Below are 21,629 nucleotides of genomic sequence, written 5' to 3' on the forward strand. Positions count from 1 at the left end.
CACAGATGAGGCGGACATCATCAACATGAAAACTTCTGTGCGTCAGAGGACACCGAGAAGAAGAAAACACATGCCACAGAATGAGACAAAATATTTCCAAACCATATACTGACAAGAGACCTAAATCCAGATTATATAAAGAATGCTTACAAGTCAATAATTAAAAAAACAAATAACCCAGTTAAAACAGTAAGCCCGGGGATGGGTTAGCCCAGTGATGGGTATTAACGAGGGCACGTATTGAATGGAGCACTGGGTGTTATACACAAACAATGAATCATGGAACAGTACATCAAAAACTAATGATGTAATGTATGGTGACTAACATAACACAGTAAAATAAAATTAAAAAAAAAAAAAAGGTGGTATCTTAAAAGAGGTACACACAAGGGAAAAAAAAAAAAAAGCAAGCAAAAAATCTGAATAAACATCTCTCCAAAGAAGACATACAAACACCTAATAAGCACATGAAAAGATGCTCAATATCACTAGTCATTGGGGAAACAAAAATCAAGCCACAGTGAGATACCACTTCACACCCAACAGGATGGCCACAATAAAGAAGATAGACAATAACAGTGCCATGAGGATGTGGAGAAACTGGAACCTTCACACATTGCCAGTGAGAATGCAAAACGGTGTAGCCAATTAGGAAAACAGCTTGGCAGTTTATCAAAAACACAGTCACCATATAATCCAGCAATTTCACTTCTAGGTATATTTACAAAAGAAATAAAACAATGTTCACACAAAAACACTCACATACAGACATTCGCAGCAGCATTATTTACAAAAGCCTAGAGTGGAAACAAACCAAACGTCCATCTACAGATGAATGGATGAACACAACACGGAATACCACAGAGTGGAATATTATTTGGCAACAAACAGAAATAAAGCCTGAAAGGTGCCACAACACCGATGAACCTTGAACACAGGATGCCAAGTGAAAGAAGCCTGTGACAAAAGCCCACATACTGCACAATTCCACTTCTGTGACCTGTCCTAAGAGGCAAATCCACGGAGACAGAAAGCAGACTGAGGGCTGCCTGGGCCTGGAAGAGGGTCAGAAGGGGCAAGAATGGGATGACGGCTAATATATTCAGTTTCTTTCTAGAATGTTAAAAATGTTCCAAAATTAGGGGCGCCTGGGTGGCTCAGTCGGGTGGGCGGCTGCCTTCAGCTCAGGTCATGATCCTGGGGTCCTGGGATCGAGTCCCACATCCGGCTCCCTGCTCGGTGGAGAGCCTGCTTCTCCCTCTCCCTGCCACTCTGCCTACTTGTGCTCTCCTCTGTCGAATAAATAAATAAAGTCTTTAAAAAAAAAAAAAGTTCCAAAATTAGATGGTGCTGATAGTTTCATAACTCTGTGAACATACCAAAAACCACTGAACTGTATACTTTAAATGGATAAACTTTATGTTATATGAAATACATCCCAATAAGCTACAGATAAATTTTTTGGAGAATTATTTCAAATAAATAAATTCAGTGTACAAATGTCCAACATGTAAACAGAAGATACAAACTCCACTCTAAACCTCATTTTATAAGCAGCTTCCAAGTTATTATGAATACTTGTCTAGCTCTTCAGTATCCCCCTTCACAGTCCCTTGCTGAGGTAATGACTGTCATGGTGTCACTTTTTGACAGGCATAATGCCCACCTATAATGGCTTCTCCCACACTCCTCTACACATCGCTTCTTTTCCACTGGGACTGAGAGACCAAAGAAACAAGCTCTTTAAAAACATAAAATTAGGGAAGGCTTAAAGCCCTGAATGAAGTGAAGGAGAAATGGACATAAAGCAGCTATCACTTTGGATCATGACATTTACTGTAGGTGCTCCAAGTTCCCTTCACTTAAGGCCATGGTACCAGATGTCTGTCCGACCTTTATGATTGTGTTTAAATGTAACACAAACAGATTTTAGGAAGGTGATATTCACAGAAAATGTGCATACACCAGTTAGGTTTCACATGTGTTCTCTTGAAATTGTAGACATGAGATTATTAAAAAAAATTAGATACCATATGTAATCACATACTATTTTCTAACAGAATTAAGGCATGTTTTCTTTCACTTATGTTAACTCTAAAATGATGATTACAGTTAGCAAATGATAAGCTAGATCAAAAGGGTCTTGCTAACCTCTTACTGTAAGCTTGCTGTAGAGCTGTGAATTCACTTCCTTGTCTCGCTGAAAACGCCGAAATTCATCAATTGCTTCCCTCATGATAGTAACAGCCAAAACAAATCCCTATAAAACAAAATAAAATACAGTATTTGAGAAAACTAGCTTTAACAAAAAAGTTAAGGGACTATTCTTTAACCAAGCAGTTTTACTTTTCCCCCCTCAATTTATATTACTTCTAAAACATAAATGAAAACAAAAGACAAAAATAATGCAACACTACAAGAGGAATATAATACATACTAAAAGATTTACAATTCTCCCTATTCCCAAATAATTTTTTAAAATTCATATCATAACATGTACTTCAAGCTAAACATCAGAAAATACTTAGTAACCCAAAGAAAAAAGAAATCAACAATCTGAAAAAAACAAACAAACAAAAAACCAACCCAGGAATTATATTTAGAACGCTCGAGCCTTTAAATATCAAATTACCAAAGGCTGAGATAAAATGTTATGCTTTCTGCACTTGAATCCTGCTGGTGGAAGGAAGCAGGAAGGAACACGGCGCAATCCCAACACGACAGCCTCCTCCTGCGCAGGCTTGTCCCGCTTTGTGAGCAAAACCTCAACAGGTCAGCTTGAGGCCACACAAATCAACGCTGATGTGCTTGTGCTCTGTCTTGAAGTCCGTTATTCCCCTGACACGTGGCTGACATCTCAGGGCTACACTCGTGTTTTCCGAGTGTGAATACTCTTCCAGTCTACCTCTCTACGGCCAGACTCTTCAGAAGGCTGCATGTTACACTGATGCGCATTCCCCAGGCTACTCTGTGAGTGACCCAACACTGGACAACTGCCCTCAAAGGACAACAGTCTGTCACTCCAGGGCTGTGTCTGTGTCACCAGCAGGCCACATTAGGTGAGCCCTTGCGTTTACTCAAAGCTGATCCTCCCTGCTACGCTCAGAGTCGTACCATCACCACCATCTGACCGTAGACTATTCTCATCACCCCAAAGAGAGAGACACCCCACACTGGACAGTGGTCACCCTCATCCCCCTCCAGCCCCCAACCCCTGGCAACCAGTAGTCCAACTTTCTGTCTCTATGAATTTGCCTCTTCTGGGTGAGGTGGCCTGTTTAGCATTTTGATGAACGGCCAAGCTGCCTCCCAAAGTGGTTATACCCCCTAACAGGAGCTTATTGGCCATTCATATCTTCCTGGGATAAATGTGTGTTCAGATCCTACACCCACTTGTTAACGGTGTCATTTGTCTTTTCACTGTGAAGCTGTAAGAGCTCTTCGTATTATTCTGGAAACAAATACCTCGTTAGACATGTGATTAGCATATGTGAGATTACAAATATTTTCCCCCACTCTAGGTTATCATTTTATTTTCCTGATGGTATCCTCTGATGTCCAAAAGTTTTTAATTTTGATAAATACAATTTATTTAAGTTTTTCTTTAGTCACTTGGGCTTTTACCGTCCGAGATCACAAAAATTTGCCTCTATGTTTTCCTCCAGGAGTCTTACAGTTTTAGCTCTTCCATTGAGGTCTATGATCCCTTACGAGTGGTTTTCTGGGTATGACCTGAGGGACGGGCCCAACTTCATTCTTTCACATCCAGCTGTCCAGGTGCCCCAGCACCATTCGTTGAGTGCACTGAACGGTCCACCGAACGGTCTTAGCATCCTTGCCGAAAACCAATCTGTCATGAGTGTAAAGGTTTATTCCTGGACTCTACGTTGTATTCCTTGGTCTATTCATCTATCCTTCTGCCAGTCCCGCACCTTCTTGATTACTGTGGCTTTGAAATGAGCTCTGAAATGGGGAAGCAGGAGTCCTCCAATGCTGATCTTCGTTTCTAGGTTGCACTGGCTACTCTGGGTCTCCTGCATTTCCACATGAATTTTAGAATCAGCTCGTGAGTTTCTGCCAAAAAGCCAAGTGGGATTTTGACAGAGATTGTACTGAATGTGCAGATCAATTTGGAGAGTGCTGTCACTGTAACAATACTGTCTTTCAATTCCTGAACACGGGATGACTTTTATTTATTTAGATCTTTGATTTAAAAAAAAAAAAAAATGTTTTATTAGTTTCCAGCAGGCAACCCTGTATTTTAGCTAAATCTATTCCTATTTTTTTCTTTCTGATGCCACTATAAATGGAACTGTTACCCTAATTTCATTTTCAGATGCTCATTGCTGGTATACAGAAATACAAGTGGTTTTTGTGTATCTATCTTGTCCCCTACAACCTTACTACCTCATTTATTAGTTCTAACATTTCTGTGTGTGTGGACACCTCAGACTTCCCAATGTACAAGATCATGCCACTGTGCAAAGAGCCATATTTCCTTCTTTCCTTTCTATCTAGATGTCTTTTAGTACAGGAAGACAAAGAAAAAACTATGAAAATCCAAAGCAGGAGATACCAAAATATTCTTTTAAAAAATTTAGTGTTATCAAAAGCCTTAAAATTTGCACACACTTTAACCAAACAGTTTCACTTCTGGAAACTTACCCTAAAAAACAAAACAAAACAAAACCAAAAAACAAGGATCCCAGCAGCATCAAATATAAAAAACTGGAAATAACCTGCATGTCTATAAATAGGAAATTCATGGTACACTCATATGTTGAAATACTGTATTTCCTTAATTCAAAGATGCGGTTAGTCTCAGGTGGGAAGACGATACCACTTTAAAAACAAAAGCTCTGAGTCTCAACTTAGTTTTAGTAACATGAAACATACGCATCCACCGAAGGAGGAAATACAGTTCTATGCAGCCATTCTCATGCAGGAGAATATTTACTGTTGCAGACCCATGTTCACAGTGTATACGTAATTTCTTACAATTCTACTTGTGACCGCCTCGCCCTGAGAGAGAGAGGGGAGAATGGCTGCCGAGCCTCTGTTCCTTAGAGACTGAAGATAGTATTGTTAAAGGAGTGGCTCCGAATCAGGCTAACGTAGCACCATCACCTGGAAGGTCTTCTGCGCTACAGATTTGCTCGAGCCCTGCCTGGAATGTGTACTTTCACCTCTCCTGTCCAAGGAACAGGCCCACACATATGTATGTCATCTAGACGCTCCAGGTCAATCTAACTTTCACCCAGGACACGTATGGCTTAAAGACAGCAAAAGTTACTTCTCCATTCATCAATTATAAGCCACAAAATGTAATAGTTCCTAGTGCTTTCAAGAACTCAGGAAGTGGAAATAAGCTCTCATTTCTATAGCAGTAATATTAGAGAAGATTACCAAATAGGGGCAGGTCCCAACTTCTGGAACAGGAGTTAAGCACTCTTCAAGGGGACAGAGCCCCGGTCACAGGCAAAGACTGCTAGTACCTACAAGCCGCTCTGGGCCGCACCCCAAATCTAAGGTTCACCTGAATACAGGACAGATGTGCAGAACCAGCAACAACCAAGAGGTGTCACCCCCATACCACCAAGTCCGTCGCCGGCATATGTACCCTGAGAAAAGCCCCAAGAGCCAGCCTTGCAACACAAAGCAGATGACCAGAAAGGCGCAAGAGATGCCATGCCACCGTTCCCTTCTTAACAACTGGAGTCTACCACACGTGGGCCTCCGCCTTTAGAGTTTAGATCTACTGGGTCGTAACTGGATCAGAACAGACCGGTGGCCTATGGAAGGTGTGGACAGGCGCCCCACAGGAGTGCCTGGACCTTCCCATGGCCTCAGCACCAAGCAGGTCAAAGATGGAAGCTACAGTAATGCCACCTAGAAGAGCCAAAAGCAAACCCAAGAGGGTGACAGTATTTCACAGCGAAACCACAGTATTTGTGCATCAGGTCTGTCAGTCACAATGCCTGACAGGAATGTGTCACACAGCCGGTCCGTGGGCCGGGACTAAATCTTGTACCACAAAGTAGAATTCCTTCTTCCTTCTTCTCCAGATGGCCCAGGGGCCATGTGGAGTAAGTGCCAAAACAAGAGGTATTTTATAAAACGAGAAAAAATTCTACTATATATTATAGTATCAGTTTAACCATGCCAGAGACTTCTCTATGTATTCTGAGTAAGTTACCTTTCAAATGCCACAGAAACCTGACAAGGTGTGTACCCTCAGCTCTACTTCAGACAGGGAGACTGAGACACAAGCAGCACACGTACTTCGGCAAAGGTCACACTAAATGTGCAGCTTATGTTGAGCATGCTTGTCTCTGGACAGCAGGAGGTATAAGCCCAAGTAACTGACCTGGTTCCTCCTTTCCGTACTCCACCCACACCTCCAACATGCAGAGACTCTCAGAAGAAAGAGTGGACAGAAGGACCGAAAATCAGAGTCCTCGCAGACTGGCCGCTCACCTACGCAGCCTATCTGACCTTCCATTAACAAAATACCAGGAACCCAGCTTACGTGGAAGATGCAGTGTTAACAATCCAGACCTCCTTTATCTAAGAACCGCCTGCATGGCTAGATCTATTCTACCTGATTAACTCTGATAGAAGCATTACAATCTGTTTTGTTACTCTGATTACACTAGCTTTCCGTCAAAGAGCTGCTGTGGAAACTGAATGATGCAAAAGGTAACCTTCATTCTGACACAAGAACGCAGTAAAATCACTTATTTTCAGTTTGCTCTCCTGTTCTAAGGCAAAATATAACAGAAATTAGATCAGAGCTGAAGCTGGTAAATAACATTGCCAGAGTGCTTGATATAGAAAGATTATTAAACCATCACTGTCTTCAGAAATACCCTTGAGGTGGAGAGCAGAACAAATGTGAAGTGCCTTGTTTAAAATTAGTGGACGTCAGACGTAAGATTTTATAACTACCAGCTATGTGATGGTTTTATGCTTCACTGGCAGGTTTCTGACAAAGAGGAATTGGGAAATGCTAACTAATTCCTTTCTCTGAGCAACCTTACAGGTACTTACAGAACCTGAGAAAGCAGGCAGAGAAAAGACGTCAAACACTGAGTGTGTGTGTAAGGACCACATGCTAGTGCAGGCCCTCGACAAAGGCCAGGGCCAAACACAGTGGTCAAGAAAGAGCAAGGAATCAGAAGCTAGGAAAGAATCCCGCTGAAGCACACCTCCTTTATTTAAAAAAAAAAAAATATATATATATATATAGTATATATATGTGTGTGTGTGTGTGTACATTTACACATTTTAGATGTAGATTTAGTTTAAAGGTTAAGTTTGCCTAGATTAATAAAAAAGATCTTCTGTATATAATATCTGAATTTTCAGTTTAAAAAATTTTTTTCTGGGCGCCTGGGTGGCTCAGTTGGTTAAGCGACTGCCTTCGGCTCAGGTCATGATCCTGGAGTCCGGGATCGAGTCCCGCATCGGGCTCCCTGCTCTGCGGGGAGTCTGCTTCTCCCTCTGACCCTCCCCCCTCTCATGTGCTTTCTCTCTCTCATTCTCTCTCTCTCAAATAAATAAATAAAATCTTTAAAAAAAAAAAAAATTTTTTTCTGAGGTGAGTTTGGATCAAGGAACCAATATACCTCAGCCTGCCTCTTGGATTCAAAGGTGAATCTAATGGACACATCACCTTTTTAAGAGTTTTGCTAAATCAGAGGTTAAGATGTATAGAGCAGTGCAAGCACAGATACTAACAAATCTTCAGTCCTGATTATCTGATGAAAGGCATCGATCGTGGCTGCTACCCCAACCAAAGAACAACAGGACACGGCTTCATAAAGCAGACCACTTCTGAGGTCTGACAGGGCGGTAGGAGAGCAGGGACACGAGAAGCTGGCCAGGCATGTCACAAGGCAACATGAAGCGTACTCAAATGGGAAAAATGGGCTTTTCACCTTTCTTTGTGGCCCCTGACACGCAAGTGCAGCAGAGTAACAACGTCCCTTCCCTGAACACCGCAGCAGGGGCTGACCGAGGCACTTCTGTAAACGCCATCGTTAATTCTCACACGCCGACAAGAGAAGGACTAAGTACTTCCAACACCTCCGGCTGACAATCGAGTCAGAGGACGTAAACGTCACATGGAAGCCCAGGAAGGACAGGCACCGACGCTCACACGCACGCTCTCACTCCAGCTCTGGCCGACAGTCAATTCTGTGCATGAATTCCTCATCAGGAATCCATCTAAAACTAACATTCTCTTTGGTTAAAAGCTACTTAGATCACAGTTAATAGGAAAAGATGCAAAAGCAAAACAGAAATGAACACATTCTACGTTATATTTTTAAGAAGATGTTGTGTTCTGAGAATATCACAGATAAAGTGAATTTCAACCCAAGATGGGAGTGATACTGAAGGGATTCAGGGCAACCTCGTGAAGCCGGGGGTAGAAAAAGTGGCCAGAAATAAACACTGGAATTGTACGTACAGTCGTATCTTTAGGATGAGCACGTATTTTCTCTATGCTCTAAAATTTCTGTAATGCTATACTGCTTTTATTGGAAACTGGGAAAAGTAAGGAGCAGTCTGCCAATCAGACTTCCAGGATGCACACAGCCTAAGGGGTCTCTGGCTCATGTGCCCAGGGAACAATGTACAATCACAATGACCATAATAGCAAAGTCTGTAACTGTGAAAAATGAGAAGAAACCTCAAAGTCTCCTTTTCTGGGAAGATGGACATATTCATCCAATGGAATACTTCAGAGAAGTGAAAAGTGAATGTGTCATCATGGATCCATTTTATAAATCAATGTTAAGCCAAAAAAGCATGATGCAACAGGAAGCATACAGTAAGATAATCTTTATATAGATTTTTTAAAGCATGCAAACAATACTATTATTTTAGTGATCCAAACATAAGCAATTATTAAGAGAGATGTAACAACTGAATCTCAAATGCAGAAGAGAAGTTGCCTGCAGGGGGAAGAAAGGCGCGAGGAAAAAAGAAAACAGTCTCTGTCCTCTCTCCAGAGCCACCTGGCCTGAACCAACTGTGACAACAGGGGTCTGAGCTCCAGTGTCCTTTGTGTGCTGTGTGACACCCAGAGAGACAGACAGCTCCCTCTCCCACTCAGGAGGAAATGGGAGCCCCCACTGACCTCCCTTCCATCACAGTCCCCGCGTCCCCACGCTCCAGCGGCACCCCAGCACCCCGGCTCCCTTGGCCTGCACACTTCTTTTCCGTGTTCTGCACACGGCCCAGCCACTCTGTCATCTGGATAGCATCTGAGTGCCACCCCTCAGAGGGGCCTTCCTTGACCACCCTCGTTAAATAACCCCAATGTCTTCCAACCTTGCTAATTTAAAAAGAGTGGACATGTATTCATTCATTCGGTGACTTTGTATTTGTAGGACAATGCAGTTACTTTCACCGCTCAAATCCATGCTACTCGAAAGTCTGCGTGGATGGGAGCAGGAGGGGCTGCTTGAAGGGACCCTGTCAGGGAGGTTTCGGCCCCCTCTGCCAGTCCTCCCCGGTGCGTCTGAGAAGACCCTCTCTGGGGGGCCAGGGCGGCACCAACCAGAAGAGATTAAGTCGGGAGCATGCTGATCAGATGTCCAGTTCTGAAGGGAGTGCTTAGGTGGGGGATGCCAGCCCTGCCCTTTCACTATGTTTTCTTGACTGGATTATGCTGGTAATCTGCCCAAAAGGAAGCAGTACATTTTTCCAGGTGAGAGGAAGAAAGAAGGCACACATTTTGCCTGTATAAGCTGAAAATTAATGAAAATTACTGGCAAACAGCATCAAACCATTAAAACAGCATTATGTTTGAAGTTGAAATATTTGATGCTAAGTGTCATCTGCCTTTCAAAAACTTTCACACACTGAGCTGCCAACCAGAAACCGTCTGGACTTCACTGACTGAGATACTTCAGCCAAAAGGGAAGAAGTGCCCATCTATCAGGATGCCAAGAGAGTCACTGAGGAGACCCCACCCCATCATTCCCAACAGCGCCATCGGCATGGGGGGAGCCAGGCTGGTGAGACAGACCTTGTATCGCAGGGCACGTACAGGATGCCCCATGGAGAACACCCCCACGCCCGCCAGCAAAGGCGCCCAGTGGCCCCTGAGCCAAGACGCACAGGCAGCGCACGGCCCGACGCCCCTGCGAGGCTGCGAAGTCCAAAGGTACACAGCAGCAGTATCATGCTTCTGAAAACCTGATCACTTCATCCTTCAACCATCTCCACTGTGAAAACCAAATACTAAATATTAATAATTTAACTTAATTTCAAAAATCTTTTCTTTTACCAGAGGAGCCCAGTAGGTGTAGAGATAGCCTATTTTCAATGCTGGTACAAACTGTGAGCAGGATACTACCAGAAAATAGAGATTCAAGAAAAACTTGAATTGTTCATATAAAACCTAAAAAGGAAAAGAAAAAATTAACACAATCTCTCCAAGGACAACCTTTAAAACTTCAATTAAATAATTAAATCAGCACAATATCTAACTACATTTCCATCAAACAGTGAGAATATGCCCTGAGTTACAGTAAATTAAGTAATTTTGACACTGGCTTTCCAATAACTAAATTACATATATATTTATTTAAAATTATATTTAAAATAAACTGAAAAAACAATTAGAACTTCCAATTATGTTAAAAGCATCCTCTAAAAGTTTTGATTTACTTGTATACAATTTCCAGTTTTGCACACTCCTCTGTAAATCTCTGTATGTATATCAAAGCAAATCAGATAGCGAAACCTTCCCAGTGTTACTAAGTCAATAAATATATTATTTATATACACACAAATGCATATCTTGATAACTCAAACTCTTACAATGGGAAAGTTCTATTAACCTTATATTTATGAAATGGTAAAAAATAAATATAATAGCCATGTTTCTGAACATGAACATCTGGGTAGCTTTAAAATAACTGAGTGAACAAGCAAAACATACACAATATGACTTCACAAAAACTGCCTTCATCTCTTCTATTTACTTCTCTCGAAGTATCAGAAATAATGACATAAAAAAGTATGTGAATTGCACATCAATTAAAGAAGACAGCAACCTATATATTCTTTATAATCTCTTGGCAGTTGATCTGCAATAATATTTTCAAATACAAAATAAGTATCATTCAATAAAATTTTAGGAATGCAAATCCTGCAACTTTTTGTTTTTTAATTCAAATAGAGTTATCTTTAAGGAAGAAAACCCAAGATCCGGTATATTAACAGACTTCTGTTTACAAATTCTCAAATTATTAAATTTAAATTGAAAATCAAAATGGAACAAATCTCATGTTTATAGATGAGAATAATTCAAATGGCACGCTATAATTGCAATTAAACTTACAACCTTGCAACTTCCAAATCAAAATCTCCTTGGATGCCATTTTATATACAACTTGGAGGGTATGGAAATTTTAACAAGAGCAGAGCAATGGGTTAAGTACTTATTGTTGACTTAAAGAGTCTGGAACCACAGTTTTTATATAATGAAGTTTTCTACATTACCATACAGTTGTTTGTGCAACTCAAAAATCAGCTACATTGATAACACGTTTATATTCATAATCATATTCAATTGCTGTCTAAAGATGTTTTGAGTCATTTCATAAATTAATCTCAGCAGGAGAGAAAGCTCTTTTTCCTCAGTGATTTCTTTAAAATCTCAGTTAGCATAAATTATATCTATTAGCAATTCAAAAATTGCCATTTGTGCTAAAAATGGCATAGAATTCCTACTGTGCAATTACCACATGTTTCTAAAATACTACGTTTTAGATGAAAAGCCTAATTTAAGAGACACTCTAAGAACGAGAATTCACACGCTCACAGTGGAGCAGCCACACCAACAGGTGCCCCCAGGACACGGCCCACCCTGCTGGGCGGCAGGGGTGTGCTCTGGGCAAAGCGAGGCTGCACTGTGGGCTTGAGGCCACTGTAGTCAACACTGTTGTCTACTGAATGAACTCTGTGACCTTCAGGAAAATGTACAATGCTTCGCCCATCTGCGAGTATTTAAAATTTAAAGAAAACAGTAGCTTCATTCAATAAAGATGAGAATATTTATCTGCCTGAAAGACAGCTTACATTTTATTGTCCTGACAAAAGAGCTGTCTTTTAATGATGGAGACAGTAGTTTTGTGTGTTTTACTAAAGAGTTAATTAGATATGAAGCATTCGCCAACTATTAGATGGATGGGGGAGGGTGGCGAGGGGCAATCAATGCCCAGTATAAAATCAGCGTGATTATTTAAATTAAAACATGAAAAATAAAACAGCCCTTATTTCACTTTACCAAGAGATTTTCTTGTAAACAGCATAAGAGCGAATAACTAGCATGTGTCAGAAACTTTGATATAGAAATATAACCAGTACCAGCTTCCTTTTGCCTTTAGACAGATGAATAAATTGGTCTATAAAAATAGGAAATGATGTACAAAAAAACAAAAATTAGTCAATCACCCTAAATACATACTCAGTTTTGTAACTTAAGCCAAAAATGTCACTAGCAACAAAAAAAGTAATGAAATAAACTTCGTTATTTACACTTAACATAATACCTAATTAAAGATAACTAATGATATAACAATATAACATGGTCTGAAATTTATAATGTGAAGCAGAAAATATTATCTATAAATGCTTACAGATATTTTGTTACTGAGTCATGTTTGTATAAAAAACTATTTTACTTTCATCATGAAGTTCCTTGGCAGGCTTTAAACTTAACATTCCACTTCACCTCCAAACAAAACTTACGACTTATTTTTTGATAATTTAATTTAGGCTTACTTGGTTATTTCTACAATAATATAAATATGTTTATCTAGGACTGAAGTCAAACTATAAATTTTCTCATATTGAACTCCATGATGTACCCATTAAAAGTGTGCATGAATTGTTTAACAACTATTTGAAACATGAATGGTTCAAAAGCAAAAGGTCACTGATTTGGACATGACACAATTAAGAGGGGGAAAAAAATAAAAAAATAAACAGTGAAAACAAAAGGAGCTAGCAATCTCTGATATGAAACTCATTCTTAAGAATGTAATAGTCTTACCCCAGGTATAAAGGTAAATACATTGTATTTTTGATTTTTTATAGAATTTCTGGGATGCTTTTCTTCACACTTTTCAGGATATCCAAGCCACACTGTGCGAGCTTTCAGTTCCCTTTTTCTTTGACAAATATTTATCAGCCAATCACAGCAACTGCATGAAACAAAAGACACTCATTATATATGCTTTTTAAAAATTTTTTAAATTAATTCTACATATTTAGAGCCAATACTGATTGTTTCTGTATTTACCAGACACCGATAGCATATATAATGCTCATCTGTAAAGGTTATCTTAAAATAGGTTATACTGAAATAACTTTGACATGAAACACTGAAAGAGACTTGTATGAGTGCATAATGACTCCTAGAACCTCAGGGAAATGATCTTCCCTGTTTAGACCCTCTTACTGACAAAACCATTAAGATTCTGAAGCAATCAATGCTCTTCTATGAGGAGAAAAGGAGAGCCGTGTCGTTTGCAATTCTCAATACACCACTCAGTGATCCAATGACAAAGGTCCTCAGACGTCAACTCTCTCAGGTAATCACTCTTTTCCTCTCTTATGGAGGACTATTTTAGTAGCATTAATATAAAATTAAGACTTACGGCTCAACTCAACATTGAGAAAGGACACTGACGTTTAAGAGGATACGCTCATGCTAATTAGGGCTAAAGCTATCTTCCAGTCCGTCCATGCGCCACAGCGTCAGGACTTCAGCAGCGCACACACTTCCACTTCCTGGACATCCAAACCATCATGTTTGGATAGAGAGAATAAACTTTTCTCAAAATACTTAAGAAAATGGTGAAAAGGTATCAACATCATCTGAACTAAGCATAAAATAATAATCGTGAATTTAAACTTCAGCGTTAACAATTTGGCTTTGCTCCAATCTCCAAACTGCAGAAGGAGACCTAGAACGGCTTATGAAGGGAGGCTGTTCAACTGCATCTTCCAGGTGTAGTCCGGGCTACAACAGCAAGCCAGCAGCAAAAGGCAGACGCTCTGAACTTCACTCTGCGACAGACTCAGCTGGAAAGTTAACAGGAACTCTTGCGTGACAATGTCAGTCTCAGGAGGTGTGATGATACAATGAAGTTGGCCTATCAGGACTTCCATCCTGAAATCACTGCATGTCTCCCATGGCAGGTGGGGAGGGCGCACCAGCCCTTGACCCCAGTCACACTGACGTCCACCTTGGGAAATCGCCTACTCTGCATGGCACCCACGGCGGTATCCTGTACACTGAGATTGGGGTACCTCCACCGAGTATCCACCTATCTCTCAGCTGTGCACAGAAAATCTTCAGTCCGGAAGGACAGGAGTCTGCCCTCCAGCTGTGGGCATCCACCTCGCGCCCGCCCACCCGCCCGCAGGACTGGGAGCACTGCTACCTGGAGGAGCTCTCTTGTGATGGCAATCCTGAGTGCCAGGGGCACAGCCAAGCAGGTCAGTTCCAAACCACCCCCCAGGACCCCTCCCACTCCAACTTTTAAGGACAGATAGCATCCTCCCCACATAAAGGATACTTTTAAATCCAGCAGTTACAAACCAGGATATTATTAAAGTGATTTAAGATTGCCACAGTACGTATTCCCGCCTTTACTGCCTTTTGTTGGCGGGGGGTGGGTGTTAAGTAGATTTCAGTAAAATATTAGGGATATGTGATCTTGCTCATGCTTGAATGAAACAAAAATTAAGTAAGGCTTCAAATAAAATATAACCTGCTTCAAATTACTATTTCTCACCTCCTGTTGCTTTTACCATGTGGCCGCACCAAGGTCAGGCTTCTAACAAGGCTTCTTCCCCTGCGGCACAACGCACCTTGCCACTCGCAAACCTCACGGCTCCACAGCCACCCCTCCCCGCGGCACCAGCCCACACAGCCCAGAGCTCCAGGGGCTCCTTCCCTCGTTCTTCCTGGCAGTAGCTCTGCATCGCCAACCTCTTATCTAGCTGCATACGGCATGTTCTCCGGAGGCACGGACACCTCACGGTCCCGTCACACAAGACAGACACCCCATGCAAGCTGGGAGGGGCCCTTCCCTACCCGGGGTTTAATCAGTCTGACACCTGCGGCAGCAGCACAGCGATGTGAGACTCGCGCATCTTCCACGGGACAGACGGGAGGCCAGAAAGGTAAATGACTTCCCTAAGATGAGGCATCGAGGCGGTGGCAGAGCTGAGAGCAAAGCCTGACCGCGCGCTGCCCGTGAGCCCAGCGTTCACGCCGCCCCACGTCAGGCCGGGCCCGTCAGAACATGGCGAACGCAGGTAACAGACTCCACAGGAGCGCCCAGCAGGTCGAGGGTCTGCGTGCGCATCTGTGAGAGCGCTGGTGACAGGAGGTCGCGCTCTGGAGTGCGGGGCGCAACGCGGGGCGCGGCCGCCCTCAGTCACACGCGAACGTCTCCAACGCTCCTTCTGGCACAAGGGTACATGCCTGCGCTGCCCAGCGAAGAATCCACTGGCCGCACATGACTATTTTCATACGAATTAACATGAAGTGAAATAAAAAGCCCAGTTCCTCAGTCACATGAGCCACCGGCTCCCACAGTGGCCACCAGATCTAGACCATTCCCACGTCACGGGAGGGTCAGGGGCAGGGCTGGCCCGTGGGAAGCAGATGAGATGCAAGCCTTCAGCACCGCGACTATGGCAAAATCCTCCAGCGATGTATTCAAATACGAATTCTCGTTCTGAAACACCTACCATGACAGTTTGACATACACAAGTCAGACAAATCTAAGATGAAATAAAAGACAGGCAAGATTAAGTGTGTGAAAAATAAATATAAAATTTAGGAAATGTGGATTTTACCAAGTCTACGGCAAAAGGCTCTATAAATGCAAAACCACGCTGTGCATCACGTGAACGCTGCAGAGCACAGCCAGAAGGAAAACCTCCACACCAACACACTGTGTGCTGCACTGAAACTAACGACCCACGAAGTTCCAAAGCCTTCCGCTCTGTAAACTCTAAATTAAATACCAAGGGCTAAAAACACACATAACTCAGCAGTTTATTAATTTTTTTCTCTACAACCTGGTAGAGGAAAAAAAAACCAAGATCCCCAGACTTCCGAGATGTAACTAAACTATTTGCAACACTTTGCTACTAAGAACTATCAAGAAACAAAAGTGTTATTACTAATTATTTCCTTATGCAAACACAGAAGCAAGTTGTCGGTAGGAAGCCATAATCAAATCACATGCTATTTCACAAAATTAAATGAATACAACGCTTGAGGTTTGACAAGCCTGGAGCATCACCAGAATTGCCACTGGATGATGCAGACAGAAAACAGGACCAGAAAGGAAGACAGGTGACTTGAATGCAAAGAGTAAAGGGCATGAACACCAAACATTTAAAACAAAACCTGTAACCCAAAAAGTAAATGTAAGCCTTACTACGTTGTAGAGCTAAGCAGGAACATAAAACTATGGGCCATTTTTTCGTAAAATATACTGTTAAATACTGATACAGAGAGGGAGAATCTCAGAGAGGGTGGGAGAAAATAACCAGGAGCCACAGCTGGTGACACTTCAGGCATGATCGCTCAGGGGACACTCCCCATTCAAAGGCTAAGTCACCTGCCACCATCGAGGGAAAGCGACACTAAATCCAACATTGCACAGTGTGTTTTTCCTTACAACACTGTAGGATCAGCAGCTTTTCACAAAGGCCTCTATAATCAAAGTAACACTCTAACATTAAATAAAGTATCTTTAATATACCAAGATCCTGTCTCCTAAAGCTTTAACTAGCCACAGTTACGTAACTCCCAAACTTTAGAGAGCCTTCTTCCAAAAACAACCAAATTTAGACACTTATGATACCCAACAGGTACCCATGGTTACCAAGAGCAGCGCAGCCTACTGTCTTCTTAAAAGATTCGCATCTCCCCATGCTTCTGCACTGCAAATGTGCTGCAGATCCCCTGAAAGCGTAGAGACCATTAAGAACAGGAATAATCCCGGTATCTGACATCCCTCCCCCGCCCCTGACCCACCCATCCACCCCACTGTTCCTATGAAAATGCCCTCAGTGGCTCCACTTTCCTAAGGGACAAAGTGACTTTTGGTAAGAAGTGAAATATAAGTCTCCTAAGAAACACACCACCACCAGCCCCAGAGAACTAGCATATCGATGTGCATCACAGTAACTCACAGGAAGGACAGTCCAAGTTTTAGAGGGCAGATTACAGAAAAATTTTTTCAATGTGTCTGAGCTGGAATTTTTACCAAATAATAAAAATGAGAAAGCAGTTTTTAAGCCACGAAGAAATTAAAGCCTACTCAGTTGCTGAAATTAGGAAGAATAATTTTAAAATAAGTCTCAGGGGCGTCTGGGTGGCTCAGTCCTTAAGCGTCTGCCTTCAGCTCAGGTCATGATCCTGGGGTCCTGGGATCAAGCCCCACATCGGGCTCCCTGCTCCGCGCGGAGCCTGCTTCTCCCTCTCCCACTCCCCCTGCTTATGTTTCCCTCTCTCGCTGTGTAGCTCTCTGTCAAATAAATAAATAAAATCTTTAAAAATAAAATAAGCCTCACTAGTCAGAGTCTACAAATAGAAATACACTGAAATACTCACAACTCAATATTAGTTGCAACCTACCTGAAATATTTACAACTCATTATTGTTATTTGCTACCTACCTTTATTGCAATATTCACCAACATTTCCTTCTGCAATTAAACTAAGTAATTTTATGTATCTTCTACTCATTGATCCAACACCTAATAATGTTAGTAAACACTGTATTTTATAATGCCTAACATTTAGGGGAAAAAAACTAACAAATACTCAAAAATGAAAATCTGTAAGAAATTAAGAAAATAAAACTAATCTAAGTTGTTAGATGTACAATTTTGTTGTGTAAGGTGCAGTTTCTATTTATTTTTTTTAAAGATTTTATTTATTTATTTGACAGAGAGAGAGCACAAGCAGAGGGAGCAGCAGAGGAAGAGGGAGAAGCAGGCTTCTCCTGAGCAAGGAGCCCGATGCAGAACTCGATCCCGGACCCTCGGACCATGACCTGAGCCGAAGGCAGATGCTTAACCTACTGAGCCACCCAAGCACCCAAAGTGCAGTTTTTAATTTAAACAATAATTTCTCAGTATGGCAGATATCACTGAACAAGAAGAGCATGACAATATCTTGGATCATTTCTCATTCCGTACAGCAAAAAAGACACACATTAGTGCCATACAGACTGATTGGAACCCACCAACATGGTTCAGTTAGCTTTTTCTACACGATCACCACTTACAGAGGTAAAGACTTTATATACACATCTATTATATTTTATTGTTTTAATGTCCCCCAAACATGGGTGTTTTGCTAACATCTACATCTGGAAATATATTCTTAACATTTTCCTTTAAAAAAAAGTAATATATTACAAATAAAATCCAAAATTTGTCTATGTTCCATTTGGTAAAAACAAAGTGCTATAAAAGACCAAAAATAATTAATTCAACAATGGGGGCATCTGGCTGGCTCAGTCAGAAAAGCGTGTGATTCTTGATCTCGGGATCATGAGTTCAAGATCCATGATGAGTGTAGAGATTACTTAAATAAAACTTTCAAAAAATTAATTCAACAATGTATTCAACACTATGAAAAGACTCCTAACATTAAAGTCCATAATTGTTGGCAACTGTTTGGTAGCAAGGGTAAGTACCCCTTCCATAGTGCACAAGGCCCCTTTAGAGTCCACGCCATTAACACTAAACTGTCCACGTCCTCACAGTTTGTGCCTGTCAGTACCCACTCCCACTTCCTCTGTGTTTTCAGCCATCTCTGACGGCTCCTCTGGCATTCATTCAGTGATTCTCCATGCACACGAGATACAGGTTCTCAGCCTCCTCGACTGCAGCGATCCTCATGCCAGGTTCCCCTTAGGATGGCAAGACCGGCCTTTATCCACGTAAAGACACCAGTCGGGATTAGTCTTATTTGGAGCACAAGTCCTCACCCTAGCACTTTTCCCAGGCCACAGAACGAAGAGCAAGGGCTTTGGTTTGTCAAATCAGACCTTGGTTCAGTTACTGGCTTGGCCCTGGACCATCACAAGAAGGACTTTTCCAGTTCCTGGCTGTAGACAGTGCTGAGAATGAATGCCCAGCTCCTGAAGAAGGTGTGTACCACGAAGGAAGAGCACCAACAGCACCGCTCCCGCTCCTCCCTGCACCCTGCGCTCATGGAGCACACATAGCTGTGAACTGCACACCACAGCCATGAAAAGATGACTTCTAATGGTGGCTCCACCCAGATTCCTCTGCTGCAAGCTCTTTCCTCAGTTCACAGCCGTGGGCACCGCCCACCCCCAGCTCCCACAGCCACACTTCCACTGCCAAGTCTGCGACAGTTCAGGCTCTCTCACTGATAAGACAGTCATAACATTACACTGGATCCAATACAAATGCATGACTACTGATTTTCCTTTGTTGGTTATTGATCTCTCCACCAAAGCATGACCAATTTTCCCATGCTTTCAGTCCTCATCTGAATCCCAGTCACCTCCCCACTCAAATGATCCCATGTTCCCAATTGAGGATAAGATAAAAGTCATCTTCTCCACCACTGCTTCACTCTTCTACCCCTACCCTTCCCTCTGCTTAAAAGGATGGATATTAGTCTTCCTTCCCAAAACTGTCTTTCTCCCCAAGGTGTCCCTTTCCTTTATTTTTCAAAGACTTACACCACATGTGCCTTGATGTTTTCAGAAACATCATCCTTCTGTGTGGTTTCCCTTAATCCTGACAATGACAGGACTCTGAAATCTACATCTCCAGATCCTGCTTCTGAATCTGACAGGATTGTCTGTATTACACCAACCCAATACAAGATAGATTTTAATTAAAAAACTATCAATAGTTTTAGATGAGCAATCTATGAAAAAAAAAACAAAACCCATAGCTCACATCACACTTTATGGTGAAATACTGAAAGCTTTCTAGGACTATGAACGAGGAGCAAGACGGTACACTCGCCACTGCTATTCCATATAAGAGTGCATGTTCCAGACAGACCCATAGGCAAAAAAAGAAAAGAAAAGGCATACAGGCTATAAAACGAAGAAATAAAACTGTCTCTGTTTGCAGATGACAGGACTGTCCAAGTAGAAAATTACATGGAATCTACACAAACACTCTCAGCACTAACAGTAAGTTCAGCAAGGTTGTAGGATACAAGACAAGCATACAAAATCCAACTCTAGTTCTATACACCAGCAATGAACATGTGGAAATCAAAATTTAAAGTACCAGTTACAAACACAAAGAAGGGAAAAGAAAAAAAAAAGAAAGAAAGAAATACTTAGGAATAAATCTAACACGTGTAAGACCTGTGTGCTGAAAACTACAAAATGCTGATAAAAAGGTCAAAGTTCTCAATAAATGGAGAGAAGTAAACTGTGATCTAGACGATTCAACACAGTAAACATGTCATTTCCCCCAAGTTAATATACAGGTAAAACATAATTCCTATCAAAATCCCTGAAAGGATTTTACAGACTGGGCTAGATTATTCTAAAATGTCTATGGAAAGGCCTAAATAACTAGATGGCTAAGAAAATCCTGAAAAAGAATAAAATACAAGGAATCAACCTGCCCCATTTGAAGACTTAGATAAAGAGACAGTTCTCCAGACTGGGTGGCACTAGCAGGGCAGACGAAGGGACAAGACAGGAAACAAGCCCCACGCATGTGTAGCCAACTGACCAGAGACACAGCATAAAAGCAATTCAACCATGGTGCTGGAGCATTTGGATATACGCAGGCAAAAAATAAATCTAAACCAAAACTTCCCACCTTGTACAAAAATAACTCAAAAAGGATCTAAATAATGTTAAACTATAAAACTTAGAGAGGAAAATCTTTGAGACACAGGGCTGGGCGAAAAGTTCTTAGACGTGACACCAAAAGTGCAGTGCTCAAAAGAAAAAAACAAACAGTTGGACTTCATCAAAATTAAAGACTTTGGATCTGTGGGAAAACTCTCAGAGGATGAAAAGACAAGCTACAGAATGGAAGAAAATATTTGCAAACTACCCACCTAACAGAAGACTCACAAGTGAAATATATAAAGAACTCTTAAAACTTCACCAGAAAAAAAACCAAACCAAGAAGAAAATAGACCTACAGAAACATTTACTGAAGAAGACATGCCTAAGGCAAATAAGACAGTCAACCTCACTAGTCCTTTAGAAAATGCAAACAACCTGAGGCCACAGTGAGCTGTCACTACACACATATTCCAGCAGCTAAAATAAAAAACAGTGACAACAAGGTTGACAAGGAGATACTGAATCCCTCCTTCACTGCTGGTGGGAATGTGAAATGGTACAACCACTCCGGGAAACAGTTCAGCACTTTCATAAAAAACTAAACATATGCTTATTATGCAACCCAGCAACTGCACTCCTGAGCATTTAGCCCAAAGAAAGGAAAACTTATGTCCACACACAAAAAAACCTGTACATGATGATTCACAGCAGCCAAAAACTTGAAATAATCTAAATGTCCTATAGTAGGTGAATGGTTAAACAA

The 21,629-nt window shown here is 41.6% G+C and overlaps 1 protein-coding gene across 1 annotated transcript in view; it reads right to left on the reverse strand.

The window, feature by feature from the left end:
- Nucleotides 1-21,629, reverse strand: part of ATP9B (ATPase phospholipid transporting 9B) — a 242,509-nt gene that overhangs the window by 194,442 nt on the left and 26,438 nt on the right. The window contains exons 3-5 of the mRNA XM_081802518.1: nt 13,076-13,226; nt 10,301-10,414; nt 2,152-2,260 (exon numbers count right to left, since the gene is read on the reverse strand). Coding sequence (XP_081658644.1) covers nt 2,152-2,260; nt 10,301-10,414; nt 13,076-13,226 — 374 coding nt within the window. The remainder of the gene's footprint in view (nt 1-2,151; nt 2,261-10,300; nt 10,415-13,075; nt 13,227-21,629) is intronic.

Source organism: Leptonychotes weddellii, chromosome 13, assembly GCF_054177405.1.
Source record: "Leptonychotes weddellii isolate Sample4059 chromosome 13, ASM5417740v2, whole genome shotgun sequence".
Lineage (NCBI taxonomy): Eukaryota > Metazoa > Chordata > Mammalia > Carnivora > Phocidae > Leptonychotes > Leptonychotes weddellii.